General features: G+C 53.6%; 4 protein-coding genes across 4 annotated transcripts; 3 read left to right on the forward strand and 1 right to left on the reverse strand.

The window, feature by feature from the left end:
- Nucleotides 1-4,040: 4,040 nt before the first annotated feature.
- Nucleotides 4,041-6,819, forward strand: J7T55_006359 (transmembrane and coiled-coil domain-containing protein 4; the record flags this gene model as incomplete). Its single annotated transcript, XM_053143434.1, has 4 exons — nt 4,041-4,875; nt 5,025-5,993; nt 6,046-6,438; nt 6,653-6,819. The coding sequence occupies 4 exons, from the start codon at nt 4,041-4,043 to the stop codon at nt 6,817-6,819; spliced, it is 2,364 nt and encodes a 787-aa protein (XP_053001124.1).
- Nucleotides 6,820-7,574: 755 nt separating this feature from the next.
- On the reverse strand, nt 7,575-8,309 carry J7T55_006360 (uncharacterized protein; the record flags this gene model as incomplete). The annotated part of the gene is made up of 1 exon (XM_053143445.1): nt 7,575-8,309. One exon carries the CDS (start codon nt 8,307-8,309, stop codon nt 7,575-7,577), a length of 735 nt encoding a protein of 244 aa, XP_053001125.1.
- A 671-nt stretch (nt 8,310-8,980) lies between these two features.
- Nucleotides 8,981-10,056, forward strand: J7T55_006361 (vesicular-fusion protein sec17; the record flags this gene model as incomplete). Its single annotated transcript, XM_053143455.1, has 4 exons — nt 8,981-9,013; nt 9,077-9,200; nt 9,264-9,570; nt 9,636-10,056. The coding sequence occupies 4 exons, from the start codon at nt 8,981-8,983 to the stop codon at nt 10,054-10,056; spliced, it is 885 nt and encodes a 294-aa protein (XP_053001126.1).
- Nucleotides 10,057-11,641: 1,585 nt separating this feature from the next.
- J7T55_006362 (90s preribosome component rrp12) lies at nt 11,642-15,451 on the forward strand (the record flags this gene model as incomplete). Its single annotated transcript, XM_053143468.1, has 2 exons — nt 11,642-11,710; nt 11,783-15,451. 2 exons carry the CDS (start codon nt 11,642-11,644, stop codon nt 15,449-15,451), a joined length of 3,738 nt encoding a protein of 1,245 aa, XP_053001127.1.
- Nucleotides 15,452-15,583: the final 132 nt, after the last annotated feature.

Genomic DNA, 15,583 nt, shown 5'->3' on the forward strand with positions numbered 1-15,583 from the left:
GTGGCTGGAAGGCAGGCTGGGAAGGCTACGAGTCCAAGGGAAGGCCGACATAAAGCTCAAGACGGGCATCATTCCACTTGGCACGCACGCCGTGTCTGAAGCCCTGACTATTGAAGGTCAATCTCTCTACCAATCCTTCGCGTCCCTGTACTTTGGAGAAAAAACACTCTTCTAAATTATCAAATCACTTTGCTGTTACACCTGCGAGTCCTTTTATTGCCTGTGAACGATTGGCTGATTACTTGTACAGGGAGCGACGTGCCCAGCATTCCAGAGTACAATATTACTAAGGTGTTGTTCCGAGACATTGACAATCACACAGTGGCTGCCGATGTCTCTATTGAAGCGTTGAACAAGTACCCCATCGAGGTGGATATCCCACCGCTTGGCTTCGAGGTTCTCGTGCCAAATTGCGGAATCAACGACCCATACATCCTCGTCGCTGACGCCCTGACGGACCCCGTAGGCATACGACCTCACGAGCTCGTCGTTGCTAGTGTTCACGGGACAATTAGGCAACTTCCAGACGCATTGACACGGCTATGTCCTAACTCTGAACAGTCGCCTCTGGACCGATTCTTAAAGGAATATCTAGGCGGCAAAGCGGCAACCGTCTTCGTGAGGGGGAAGCAGAGGCCATCGCTTGGTACCCCTCAGTGGGTGGATGAAATTTTGTCTCAGGTCACTGTGCCAGTACCTTTTCCTGGGCGCACGTTTGACAACCTAATTCGAAATTTCTCCTTGACCGACGCCCACTTCAGCCTGCCTGATCCCTTGGCTGATCCCGACGACGCGGCGTCCAACCCCACAGTGTCAGGCACTATCAATGTCATTGCTGGGCTTCCAAAGGACATGAATTTTGGTATCAACGTCACCAAAGTCCGCGCATCCGCCGATGTTTTCTACAAGAAGAAGAAGCTGGGTGTTCTCGACGTGAGCCAGTGGCGAGACGCAAACTCCACGAAGATTCACGACGAAACCGATGAACCTGAGCTTAAGATTACGTCTCGCATTGATAATGCGCCTCTGAATGTGACCGACGGAGATGTGCTCACCGATGTGATCCAGACCCTGCTATTCCAGGGCAAATCCGTTCTTTTGGATGTTCAGGCTCTGGTCGACGTCAAGGTGCAGACAGTCCTTGGTCAGCTGGTTCTGAAGGATGTCCCCGCTGAGGGCAAGATTCCAGTAAAACGTCCGTCTTCTTCTTGGTAGTGTTAGTATCCTTGGAACCACCCGGTCTGTCAGGGCTGAACTTTCCTGCCTTGATTCTGGTTATCAGAGCAAGTCTAACGATTATACAGCTATTATGAAGAGTCCGGATGGATCAAAAGAAGATCCGCTACACAGCATTAATCCAAGGGTTGGCAATATTATGATCATGAACACCTCACCGGGTGCGATAGAGTTGCGAGCCCTTGTCAACATAACGAATCCGTCACCCTACACTGCGCACATCCCTTATGTTAATGCTCACATTCTCTGCAACGGATCCGTCATCGGCGAAGTCACTGCGGAGGATCTTGACATTACAAGGGGTAACAACACGAACCTCATCGTCACGGCGAAGTGGGATCCGTCGCTAGGCGGCGACAAAGCAAAAGTCATCGCGAGAGACTTGTTGTCACAATACCTATCCGGGCGGAACACATCGCTCACCGTACGAGCGCACCGCAACAGCATACCGTCGCAACCCATCCTTGGCGAAGCCCTATCACACCTCAATCTCACGGTACCAACCCCACGCATCCACTTACCCGGCGATGACGATGGAAACGGTGGAGGCGGCGGCGACGATAGGGGAGGCCACTTCATCCGTGGCGCAACGTTCCACGTCGTCTCGTCCTCGGCGACCTTCACGCTTGCTAGCCCATTGCAGTACAACACTGTGTACATTGAGCATATCAATGCCACCGCATTCTACAATCATACCGAGCCAGTGGGCAAGATTGTCTACGATCTACCCATCGCCGCGCCTCCTGGTCTGTCGCAGACTCCGCGGCTACCGGTAGACTGGAGCATTGGCAATGGCGACACGTATGACAAGATCAGAAATGCCCTTGGCGGTGGCTTGAAGCTGGACGCCAAGGCCGTTGTCGGTCTGAGGATAGCAAACTGGAGGGAAACCGTTTGGTACGAAGGTCGAGGGATTGGCGCGAAGGTCAGGCTGTGATCGGACCACACAATCATTTACTTTTCCTCTCTGTTTTGGGTTTGAACAACGATTTAGTGGCTACCGTTTGGTTATGGAGTGGGCAGTGGGCAAATCACCCACCGGATGGCAACGGCGTTGAAGATGTGGCGCTCTCGAAGTCCCCCGAGAGTATGTTTCCTGTTAATAGACGAGAATCAAGTATTACCAAGTACAGATTTGTTCGCCTCAGGCCGGGCTATCTTTTTGTGCGATCATTCTTGGTGTTGCCTCCTACGATGGAAATTCAGTTGCTGTCCAAGTGCAAGCCCCCGCCAGAAGACTAACTTTTCAGTTCTAACAACCCAAGTGTTCGCTCGTCGAGAAACAGCCTGCCAATGGCGTACAAGTAATTATATCTCTACTCTCTCCATGTGTGGGTCACATCCATGAACACAGATATCCGATATGCGTACGATATAGGCCTACAAGCTCAGTAGACGGCCGCTCCCACCTGCGTACACTTAGAAGATATGCAGTGCATGAACAATACCTACACACGCTGTTTTCTTCAATCCAACGACAATCTGTTCGCGACATCACTAAAGGCAGCCGTCGAGGCTTCCTGTCCATATGAGCCTGCCTCAGAGAATTTCTGGACAAGGCGATCGGCCTCATAGAGGCACCCCAGATCTGGTGAAAGGAATCCTCAGGTGTTAGATAGGCTCGGGCTGCCACTGTTGCATCGCAGCGAAGATCCGCCACGAACACATGGATGCGGGAGTGCTAATGTCAGCCCTATCCGACGGCAGATCATCTGTGAGATTTGCGGGGTGCATTAGCCTTGATCGCTGGCTTGCTCGACCGAGTGCCAGGGGTAAGCCGTTGGTACGACCTAGGGTGGACTTAAGCGGACAGAGAGTACAGGCGTGGAGATGGGTGAACTTGCTCACTTATCATGAGCAACGTTGCCCTCGCGCGTTTCTGGTACTGCTGGATGAGTGAGAATCCAGAGACTGAGATGGTTCCCCTGTAATTCCTAGCAGCACAAAGCCTTGTAAAAACGCACAGCCGGTAGCACCTGGACAGAGATGTAGAAGTGCCTGGAGACGTATCTTATGAGCCGGTCGTGATGATGAGAACTGAGACTTCTGCATTCTCACAAGATGGGAACTCTTGTAAGAATCGCAGGCAACGGGAAAAGAATACGCATGCCTGAATCTCGATTCTGCACGGTCTTGAGACGACTTGGTTTTCTCTTGCAAAAGCCCGACAGCAGAACACAAGACCAAGTCACAGTATGTCTTAGAATTGTGTTGGTTCTATGACCCACAACGGCTTTCCAGACGACTGGTACTGAGGTTTGTTGGATGGGATCCTGCAGCTTAACTGCCGGCAGCCTTCGTGTCACAGAGAAAGTCGTAGGGTACTGCGAGGGGATTCACTGCGAAACAACAGCACACGGCTACTGACATCAAATGTAGCCAAAAGTCAAAAGTTGAGAGGTACGAGCAGAGCAAACAAACACCTGGGGAACCAATACTTGTAGTACCCTCCAGCCTTGATCACACCGTACCTTACCGTGCCTTACCTTCCCGCAAGTCGCTCTACCTCGAATCCACGATCTTTCCTTCAACTTTGGAAGCCCGTTTGGGCGAGGACATAACCCCTGCCTTTTTGAGTCGAGGTCGAGATTTCCCTGGGAGGCAGCTCTACCTGCTTTCAGTACGCTTCGAGACGCCAACTCGTCGACTTGCCACTTTCGTTGTCAACACGGAAGGAGCCACCTACCACCTCTCACCTCTCCACCTTCCCAACTGGCGATACCTGCACATCTGAACAGGAAGGGAAGGCACGACCGCCACCAGGCACCCCAATAACAATGCATCCCCCAAGAGGCGCTGTCAAGATGGAAGCCTCTCTTCCATCCAGCTCCAAGGCGACGAAGAAGGGTGGATGCCAGTCCTCTGATCCACCCCTCAACGACGCTGGATATGAGCCTGACGGAGACGATTCGCCTAACGAAGACACCGAAGTGGAGGTCATCGTCAACGACTCCGATCTGAACATGCCCTCCAACCGCCAACGTCCTCCGCCTAGGCGAGAGGCCGACATGAGCTCCATCATCAACACGGCCCAGAGGGCCGAGCTCAGCACCCTGATCGAGGCCATTATGGAAAAGATCAGCACTCAAGTCCAGAAGCCTTTCACCTTCCTCAGCCACCCTGCTGCTCAGAAGAACCGTGTTCAGGTCTGGAACTATGCTCCCGTAATGGAGGCTGCCGTCGCTTCTGTCGATCCTGCCGCTGGACCTCCAACTAACGGCGTCGTGGTTTATGGATACTGCAAGCCTAGCATGTCGGTCCAGGAGCTAGACGATGCCGGAGTCTGCCCAGATCCAGGTGAGACCGAGGCCACTCCAGATCCTGAAAAAGTCCAAGGCCAAGACGCAGGCGATGCCGATCATGGTGCTGATGATGACGACGGCAAAGCCCCTTTCGTTATCATCCCCGAAATCGGTGCCAACAGCGTCGAGGCTACGGTTCCGTCTATGTCTGAGCTGCAGAAGGATGTCAGCTCCTACTTTGGCAAGTGGAAGGCCGCTTTTCAGAAGCGATTCAATGACTTCGTCGTTCCCAAGTTCGCCAACTCCAGTGCTGGACCGCCCGGGCAAGGCCAGGGCCCTCCTCGTGGAGGTGCGGTTGGAGCTGGTGCTTCAGGTAGAACCCAGCAGCCACAACAAGGTAAGCTGATCGACCCTGCTCGAAGATGGTCAATGACTGGTGGTCCGCCTGTTCGTACGACCCGGGTCATGAGCTTTCAACGCAGGAAGTAGACAATGATCGGGAAATTGCGTGACCATAGCAGAAGAAAAAATGCTAACGATTCACAGCGATCAGAGGCATTGCCTATCAGGCCGACTTGAATCTGATACGACGTTTCCCGCCAGCTCAGACGCCCCTGACCACTCTCCCTGTTGACAAGAGACGCCTTCTCCTCCATTCAATAATGCTCATGTTGCTGTCTACCGAGCACTACATCGCATACTCCCACATATTCATGATGTACCTCGCGTCCTCACTGCACATTCCCATGTACGCCTTGATTGAGGACGAGAACCGAGTTGCCCAAAGCCTTGGCAAGATCTACAAGACGCTGTGCGACGAGTCAGAGAAGTGTGAGGCCGAGGAACAGAAGAAGGTGGAGGAGCTCAAGAAGGCAAATGAATGCAAGAAATCGGATGCTGTGGAGCATACCGACACCACGGATGCCGAGGAGATCAAAGCGGTCCAGGAGACCAAGCAGGTCCAAGGAACCAAGCCGGTCAAGGACACCAGGCCCCTCAGGAAGTATCGCCCGGTCACGAACCCAGTCCAGGCCGGCACTACCCTCCTCGCAGCTGGCCTGGGCATGATGCCTGCTGGACAAGGTCTCCCAGCTGTCAGCCTTCCGCCTGTCACAGTGGCCAATCTCCTCGGTTCTTTGAGTGATAATGAGAGCGCGCTTGCCACGTTTTTCGGAGTTAACCCCAACCGGCCGTCCACCAAGTCCATTGACAGCTTTGCTCTCACCCTTCAAGACATCAGTTTCATTCCACTGCACGGTCCCGAGGAATCTGGCTTTCAAAACCAGAAGGACGTTGCTCCCGAGGACCGGCGAATGCGTCTCGTCTTGTGTGTCAATGGCCTGCTTACGAATAAAGACGATGTTGGTGGCCACTGGAAGAAGCTGGGGTCTCAGAACGAGACATACATTGTTCGCTGGGAGACCGAGACTCTTGAAAAGATTGGAAGCGCCTTTGAAACTTTGCTCAAGAGTAAGGCATGGGCTGAGTGTCAGAAGGAGCTCAACCGCACACCCAGTAAGCTTAATCGCCCCTTGCAGTTCCTCGAATGCAGGCTAATCTTTATCAGTCCTCACCAAGATGCTCCTGTCCGACTGGCCAAATGCTCTCCTGAGATCAAGCAAGGTTGTCGACAATGCTTGGATCATGGGCATGACACGCAGCACCAAACTCTCCTCCTGTCTGTCTGATTTGATCACAGGACATCTCCACGGAGAACGAGGATTGACTCTCATCGGATATGGTGTTGGCGCTCGCGCGATCTACCTTACTCTGACATACTTGGCCGAGCGAAAGCTGTATGGCCTAGTTGACTCTGTCATCTTGATGGGCGCCCCCGTTCCCGGCGACACTGGTACCTGGACTGCCCTGAAGAGCGTCGTGACGGGCCGTTTTGTGAACGTCTTTGCGAAGAACGACTACATGCTGGCATTTGCGTCACGAAGTGGACCCAGCTATTTTGGTATGGCCGGTCTAGGGTGCATTGAAGGCGTGGGAGGCGTTGAGAACCACGACGTGTCCGATATTCTTAAAGCTCATGTGCAGTATCCGTCTCTCGTCGGGACCATACTGCAGCGTATAGGCTGGGATGAACTTGAGATCACGGCTCCTGCCCCACCTAAACCCGTCGGGCAATCCTCCACCGCTGTGCTGAAAGCGCCTGTTGCTGTTGGCAGTCGACCTGGTCAAGGCCAGCACACTCAGGGACAAGGACGAGGACGCGGACGCGGGCATGGTCCTGGATTTTTCGAGAACAAGGAAAATACCCAGCCACAGGGCCGTGGTGGCAAGTATGGTCGCAACAACAGCGATAGACGCCTCGCTGGTCAGGTGGGAAAGATGAGCCTTAAGTAGGACCGGCATCGCAAACATCCTGGGCACGATGAACGAATGCCGGATTCCGAGAGGGGCCGTGGCCGTTGGTACGCAGGTGCTCGGGGCGGCCGCAACGGGCGTGGCACTGGTGTCCGAGCCGGATTTGGGCAGTACTCAAGGGTGCCACCGCCATCAAGCGACAGGCATCACGACTCGACGACTGCAACGAGGAGGCGACTCCATCACGTATTAAAAGCCTAAACTTGTACATTAACCAAAAGAAGATCCAAGATGGCGTTTGTAGGGAGAGGTACGTTGATTTTATACCTTTACTTACACCACCATTCCATCTTAGGTCATCGAATCGCATAGAATATTCGGCATCAGCAGGGAGTTGAAGTACAGGCGTCGATCAGGTTTCGGAACGGAATGAAAATGGTTGTAGCATCAGGCAAGGTTTAGCATCGGAAAGCTCGGTTTCGCAAAACAGAAGGTTTGGCTTCAAAGAAGTCTAGTACCGCGAGGTGAGGTTTATGAGAGTTTGGCGTGCTTTTGAGTCATGAAGAGCCACATATACCAGTGGACTCAAATACTACACCCTTCATTGATAGTTCAAGAGCCCGTGAAAAATAGTAGCTTCCGGGAACAAGAAATGGCAAAGGCTCCCGCTAGCCTGGATGCTTTTTTGCCAGGACTATGCCAGTATTTTGAACAAAACGCCGGATGAGAATGTCTCTCGCAATGCTCGGGCAGCTGTGCTCACTGAATAGTCCTATCGAACCATCATTCCCCCTTCTCGCTTCCCTTGCTACTAGCAACGACGAAGTACCTTTTCTCTCTTCTCTCCCTCGTCGCAGCTTCAACGAGCCTCTCCTCCTCGGACAGTCCCTCTGCTTTGGCATCCCTGACCCTCCGCGGTCTCCGCCTGTAACCGACCGCAGTCTCCCGGGACAGTGCCTCCCGCAGAGTGTCCAGGGTGACGGTCGACTCGGCCATGCCCGCGGAGGTCTCGTCCCGAATGCTGCGCAGGGGCTCCACGCCGCGGGTGTCGACGGACTGAATGTCGCGCACAAAGTGCAGCTGGGCCCGAAGGGTCCCGAGCATGCGGTCCTTCTCGACGGACGTCCTTGGGGGCGGGAGGGCGGACAGCCGCAGGAGGTGGTGTAGGGTGGCAGCGGTGATCTCTTCTGATGAGGGTGGTGACGAGGGGAGCAGGGACTGAACCGACCAGGTTGGGTTGGCGAATATGGAGTTGAGGTCTGGTTGTCCTGATGAGTGCGGATGTGAGGGTGAGTGATGAGGCTCTTGGGCCTTGTTTGTCTCTTGGCCTAATGGGGGCTTTGACGATTCGGGACCGGCCGCTGCTGGTGGTAGTTGTTTCGATGATGCTGTTGGTTGTTGTGACATGCACCGGCGGCATACCCATGTGGTTGGTCCGGCTGGACTGGCCGCGCGGGCTTGAAGCCGGAAGCCCGAGGCCATGAGCGGCATGTTGGAGAGAAGGTGACCCGGCGTCATTACTGAGGTTTTCCGGGTGTCTTGAAAGCTGCTGAGATTTTTGGGGCTATTTCAAATGTCACTGAGGTATATTGCTCAAGACAGGTTGATTGTGAGTCTTTATCAATATAAATCGCGGAATTTGCAATGCAGGGATTCCTTTCAAGACGGTCTTTGACCTTACACATCTGGGGTCCTGAGGGAGGAATGTCGCGTGTGCTGCATGGTAGACCACGGCCTCGCTCGAGAGTCGAGGTTTGGACGGGTCTGATGTGGTATGATTGGTAGAGAATAGCGCTGGGATCTCCAGTGCCGCAGGCGGGAAAAAGGAACGTACCGGCATCGTGAAACAGCAGCACCAAACCCCTGGAGGGGGTACAGCTACTTCAGGAGGCGGAGTACTATGGGACCCCATCTGATGCGCTGCGGCCGTGGTGCGGCGTCATACCTTAGCTTCACGGCCAGCCAACAGCAACCCACTTTGTCTCCCAAGATAGACCTGCTCTTTCAACTCAACCCAACCCAACCTGCCAGCTGTAGCCTTTTCTTAGCCGACGTCGCGTCTCCCTTACAAGACATCGGCTTCTCTTCAATCCTCGACCTCTTTCACCCGGCACTGAACACGCAGCGCCTTCGGCTCCCGAATCATCCCAACCCCACATCTACGATAGACCTTTGAACACTTTGCGACAATGGCGCAGGATCCTCGTGCACTGCTGCAGAAGGTACGCTGGACTCGCCCCCAAGAGCTCGAGGGATTCATGTCATGCTAATAAGCTTTTGTAAAGGCAGACAAGATGCTCGCCAGCGCATCTGGTGGCTTCGGCTTCTTCAGTAACAAGGAGAGCAAGTATCAGGATGCCGCAGACCTCTACAGTCAAGCCGCCAACGCTTATAGGATGCAAAAGAACAGTGAGTCTCATTGCCTCTCGATGCTGTAGATAGACTTGGGAAACATTGCTAAATGTCACCCAGACCGAGAAGCAGGACAAGCATTCGAGAAGGCTGCACAAGTCCAGATCAACAACCTGAAGGACCCGGACGATGCCGCCAACACCTATGTCGATGCGTTCAAGGTCTACCGTCAGGATAACCCCGAGGATGCCGCGCGGTGTCTCGAATTCTCTATCAACCAGTACTGCACAAAGGGCAACTTCCGAAGAGCCGCATCACACAAGGAGAATCTTGGCGATCTGTTCGAGAACCAGCTGGGCGACATGAAGCGCGCACTCGAGGCGTACGAGGCTGCTGCTGGGTGGTATGAGAGTGACGGAGCTGCTGCGTGCGTCCACTCTTCGCTGACAAAAGACACTCATGATGTGCATCCACTGACATCTCCCCATTTAGGCTTGCGAACAAGCTCTACCTCAAGGTCGCCGACCTCTCTGCCCTCGACGGTGACTACAACAAGGCGATCGAGCACTACGAGAAGGTCGCACAGCAGTCCATCAACAACAACCTGATGCGCTACAGCGTCAAGGAGTACTTCCTCAAGGCAGGAATCTGCCACCTCGCTACCAACGACCTGATCGGCACCCAACGGGCTCTCGAGAAGTATCGCGACATGGACCCGAGCTTCGGGACGCAGCGCGAGCACCAGCTGCTAGTGGATGTGATTCAGACCGTCGAGAACGGCGACCCAGAGGGCTTCGCCGACAAGCTCTATGCCTATGATCAGATGAGCAAGCTCGACAAGTGGAAGACTGCCATTTTGCTCAGGGTGAAGGGCAACATTGTTGAGGAGGGCGAGAAGGACGAGTTCTCTTAGGCTAACAAATAGACAGAGCGTACGGGTTGGTGTTTTTATCTCGTTCCTTCTTTTGCTGTCACGGCGTTGGGATTGCGGCATCGCAGACGTTCACTCAATTGTCAGGTAGCTGGACATACATATGCTTATCGATGGGAATAAACAACCCTAATGAACTCCAAACGAGGGGTTCACTCGACTCCAATACACTATTCATTTTGGGACCGCCCAGGCATTACAAGGAACCCGACATCGCTTTCCCTAGGGACATGACGTGCGTTCGACAACGGCAGACTGCCCGAAACGATGACACTGGGTTGTGCGAGATGGTCTCTTCGTAGATGTTCACTCAGAAATACATTATTGATAGTATACAGGGAAGACATCGTAGTCAAGAATCATACATCAAAGCACGCGACTGTTGCGCTGCTCAGCCGGAGTTCGACGTGACCTGACGCCACAGGGTACAATCTGGAAGCCAAGGCCGGAGAAATCCAGAAATGCATTTTCAAGATCCGGATAGTCGGGTCATGTCGTGTTGCTCGAAGGGCAGCTATGACTCAGCGATAATCCAAATCTAGTGACAGCCCGGGAGACGTCCTTTGAATGCTCCTGTTTGGCCTCGCCGTCACATACGTGGTCATCAGGCACCAGACATTTAGGCAGCACATGGGCTCGTGTCAGCCTGGGGCGGCGAGCCTGAGGGTCAAGCAAGGAGGAAGAAGCGCGGCCCCGATTCTTCACATCGCGGGCAAGCCCACGACTGCAATGAAAAGGATAGTTCGCGTCACTCGGAGACAGTGTGATACCGAGGACACAGTGGAGGTCGTCCATGAGCAAGCTCAGAGGGTCGCCCACCCGGTTGCAAAAATGAGAGTAATTGTGGTTGTGCCCCGTTGGGGCGGTACCAGCGATTAAACTGATAAGAACAGATACTACACTTGATCTAAGCCATTGAGGCAAAGAGAGCTGGGGAGGAAAGGCAGGAAGGTGTGAGAAGTGAGGGCGAAGGAGGTGGTTTATATACTCAAGGGCACTTGGATTCTGCCACGAAGGTGGACGCAGACTCGCCGCCTGCCTATATGAATGAGTATATATGAATGAGTAATAGGTAATTCAGTAGGCAGCGGTGGCATCGATCCTGCAGGCTGCAGCTCTCGTTGCCTGAACGTCGTTTTCCCGCTAAGAAGAGAGACCGTGGACCATATAGGAAATGAAAGAAATAAATCAAACTAAACACGAGCGATGGCTTATATCCTATTGCGGTCGATTCTATGAGTTGTAGGATATAGTTTCACTTGAATTCATCGCATAGAGGTGATACTAAAGAAGGTATCTTATGGGAGGTTGTAGTGTAATCCTGGGTCTTAGAAGGACGACATGCCGACCTCTCACTAGGCCTCATCCCTGCCGCTCATTAGTTCGATGTTCTGTCCGCCGAGATATGCCCGCCTTCCCTTTCGGGTGAGACCTGGCAGAACCATGTAGAGCTTATCGACGATAAGGCCCCACCGCCAAAAACTTTCTGGGGCTCTAAGAGTCCCGCGGCGCAAGACTGAGGATTCGCTCTATCAGACCGTCCTCATCTTACCGGCCAAGATTCACGATGTCTGCCCCAAGTCTGGCCGAGAAGCTTGACAAGATTCGGTCGCCGAATCTGCAAAGCCAGCAGCAGGTCAGCTTAGCTCCGATGTCCCCGGTTCCTCTCAGGCCTCAATGCGCCGAGAACTAACTTACACTTGTGAAGACGTCCGTTATCTTGCGAGCAGTCGAGTCAACCCTGAAAGACCAGAACTCCGAGCCCACGCCAACAGCGTATTTTGCAGCTCTCCTTGCGCTTCTGGGACAAACACCTCCTGGAGGTCAGAAGAAGGACCTCGCCACAGCCATCGTATATCTTCTCGACGTCGTCACGCCCTTCGCTCCACAGCCTCTCCTCCGCGCCAGATTCACCCAGATCCTCCAGCTCCTCGCACCTGTCGTGTCACAACCAGAAGCAGATGCACCGCTCCTCAGGCCGTCGATTGGATGCTTAGAGTCCCTCCTGTTAGCGCAGGACTCGGCATCATGGGAGCTCACCGTCTCAGAAATGGGCCCCCGGAGTGCTGTCTCTGGTCTTTTGAACCTGTCCCTCGACCCGCGACCTAAAGTCCGAAAGCGAGCACAGGAAGCCTTGAAAAATGTGCTTAAGAACCCTCCCCCAACCCCGTCACTCGACCACCCTGCAGCCGACATGTGCGCCGAGGCGGCTATGATGAACTTGACCGAGCTGGCAGATAGCGCCACTCGCTCACGCAAGGAGAAGAAGGCCAAAGATACGAGTCAAGATCCTATCACAATTCATGCGCTTCAATTAATCAAGACGATCGCATCTGGCAGTGGGGGGTGGCCAAGCAAGAAGATAGAGTCCTTGTGCGAACTCCTCATTGGCATTGCCCGCACTGGAAATGAGCACATGACCATGGCCATTTTTGAGATATTCGACATGATCTTTGAAGGAATGGCAGCGGACGAAGTCGCCTCAGCAAAACTCCCTCGATTACTCGACATCATCTCCGAATTGCGCCCTGCCTCCGATGACACACAACTCCTACCGTCGTGGATAGCCATCCTGTCCCGAGGTTACGAGGTGTCTGCTCAAATCGAGCCTGAAGACACCTTCATGAAACTCCCCGAACTGTTCCAATTAGTATCACAGTTCTTCGAGTCCCCGTCAGATAATATCCGAATCTCGGCGTCCGAGTGTCTCGTGTCGTTCCTTGCAACCTGCATACCGAACCAGGTCATATTAGATCCCTCTGTCTACGACGAAAAGACACTAGAAAAGGTCGTCAACGTGGTAGAGGGTCTTTTTCGCGTCAAATACCAAGCTGCATGGGCCGAGACCTTCAATGTCGTCGGTGCTATGTTCGATTGCCTCCGGTGGAGGGCTCATCCTTACCTCCTGAACGTGACCAAGACGGTTGGGGAGATGAGAGGGAGTGGTTCTTTCGTCAATAAGCAGGAAGCGGATGAGGTTCTGGGGAAAGCCATCAGGGCAATGGGACCAGGTGCGGTTCTCGAGGTCCTTCCCTTAAATCTAGCGAAACCAGCAAAGGGACAACCTGGGAGAGCATGGTTGCTTCCCCTGCTAAGAGACTACACGACAAATACGAATCTGGCGCACTTCCGGTCGGAGCTCGTTCCTCTGAGCGAGGTGATGTTCCAGAGGGTCTTGGACCATGGAGGTTCGGACAAGACTATGGAGGTCAAGATCTTTGAAACTGTGGTTCATCAGATCTGGTCTACCTTGCCCGGATATTGCGACTTGCCACTTGATCTCCGCGAAGCCTTCGACCAGTCTTTTGCCGAACTCCTGGCCAACCTTCTCTACCAAAAGGTCGAGCTTCGCCTCGATATCTGCAAGGGCCTCAAGACGCTTGTGGAGTCAAATCAAGCAATCGCGTCGATTGAAGAGGAAGATGACCTTATCCTTCAAAGTCGTGTGACCAAGCAGCAGGCACGAGAGAACCTCGAGTACCTGGGCTCTTTTGCGGGAAATTTCCTGGCTGTTTTATTCAACGTCTACGGGCAAACTCTTCCACACTCGCGCGGCTCAATTCTGCAGACCATCAACGCTTACTTGAGTATAACGCCATCGCCGGAATTGACGGAGACATTCGACCGAGTCTGCAAAATGCTGGCGTCATCAATCCAAGAGGCATCTTCCAAGACGGATAAGGATGGGAAAAAGGGAGGGAGCGAAAAGATGCCCGCTACTACCCATACTCTCATGGACCTCGTCATAACCATGTCCATTTATCTTCCCAGGGAAAGCTTTGCAGCGCTCTTCGAGATTTCTTCAGTGGTCATCATGAAAGACAGCGACCCACAGCTGCAAAAGAAAGCTTACAAGCTTATTCCTCGCCTGGCCGAGTCCGACACTGGAAAGATTGCGCTACAAGAGCGCCAAGTCGAGCTGCAGGCTTTGATGTTGTCAAGCGGAGAGAAATGCTCTGCCCCAGCCCGCCGAGAGCGGTTGGCAGCGATGTCTGCCATGGTCCCCTTCATTCCAAACGACGCATTGCACTTCATTCCAGCAATTTTGTCCGAGGTTGTAATTGGATGCAAGGAGCAGAATGAAAGAGCGAGATCTACAGCCTTCGAGCTCTTGATTCTTCTGGGAAAGAAGATGGAGTCAGCGACCGGGGCGACGATCGACAACAGCAAAGTCCCTCACATGCCTAAAGATGCCCCATCGGCGACTGCCAACATCGAAGAATTCTTCACGATGGTGAGCGCTGGTCTTGCAGGTAGCACGCCGCATATGATCTCCGCCTCCATTACGGCAATAAGCCGCATCCTCTACGATTTCAAAGAATCCTTGAGCCCTCAGACCCTCGCTGAGATTGTGCAGACTATGGACCTATTCCTGACGTCCAACAATCGAGAAATCGTGAAGAGTGTCCTCGGCTTTGTCAAAGTCTGCGTCATCAGCCTTCCCAGGGATTTGGTGGAGCCGAGACTGGGCACTCTCATACCTAACCTCATGGTCTGGAGTAACGAACACAAGGGCCACTTCCGTGCCAAGGTCAAGCACATCCTGGAGCGAATGATCCGCAGATTTGGTTTTGAAATCGTAAATAAGCACTGCCCAGAAGACGACCGAAAGCTCATCAACAATATCCGCAAGACAAGGGATCGGACCAAGAGGAAGAAGGATGCTGCCAAGGAGAACGGTGAGGAGGCTGATGAAGAGCCGAAGCGAGGCAAGAGGGCCTTTGACAGCGAATTCGACAAGGCCTTGTACAGCAGCAGCGAGGATGAGGCAGAATCTGATGTCTCTGATGATGAGCGGGCACCGAAAGGAAAGAAGGGCAAGCAGCAGAGGGGCAAGGCTTACATCGTTGAGGACGAAGACGAGCCACTCGATCTGCTGGACCGCAGGGCCCTCGCGAACATCTCTTCGACCAAGCCCGTCAAGATGCGCGGTCCCACCAGAACGAAGGCAAAGGTCGACCTCGACGGCAAACTTATCCTCGGCGACGAGAAGGCGGATGCCGAGGAGATGGACATCGATGCTGCGCCAGCCGGGGAGAGCGGAGTCAATGCTTACGTCTCTGCGCTCAAGGGCAAGGACGCCCCGAAGAAGGGGCTGCGTGGCAAGCTCAAGTGGTCCAACAAGAAGGGCCAGGACGATAATGACGACGAGGACGGCATGGACGTCGACGAGGATGATGCGGCTGCTATCAAGTCGAAGATAAGCAAGGGAAATAGCAAGCCGCGTGGAGGTGGTCCTGCGCGCGGAGGCGCTCACGCCCGTGGGAATAGGTCTGGCAAGGGCATCGCGGCAGGGCGGAGAGGACTAGGCGAGGACAAGCGGCGGGGACCGCCAACGAACGGCAGGGTGATGAAGTCCAGGGGAGGACGTAGGTAAATATCTGCACCCTCTCATTGGTAGTGGGCTCGCATCATGTCGCCAAAGAAAGCTTCTTTATGAGTATCGGCGTTTTGTGAGATATCGGAATCAAAAAGTCATATCCTTATTCATGTCGATACTGCTACAGTC

Source organism: Diaporthe amygdali (assembly GCF_026229845.1).
Source record: "Diaporthe amygdali strain CAA958 chromosome Unknown NODE_1_length_4327563_cov_65_473760, whole genome shotgun sequence".
NCBI classification, from domain to species: domain Eukaryota; kingdom Fungi; phylum Ascomycota; class Sordariomycetes; order Diaporthales; family Diaporthaceae; genus Diaporthe; species Diaporthe amygdali.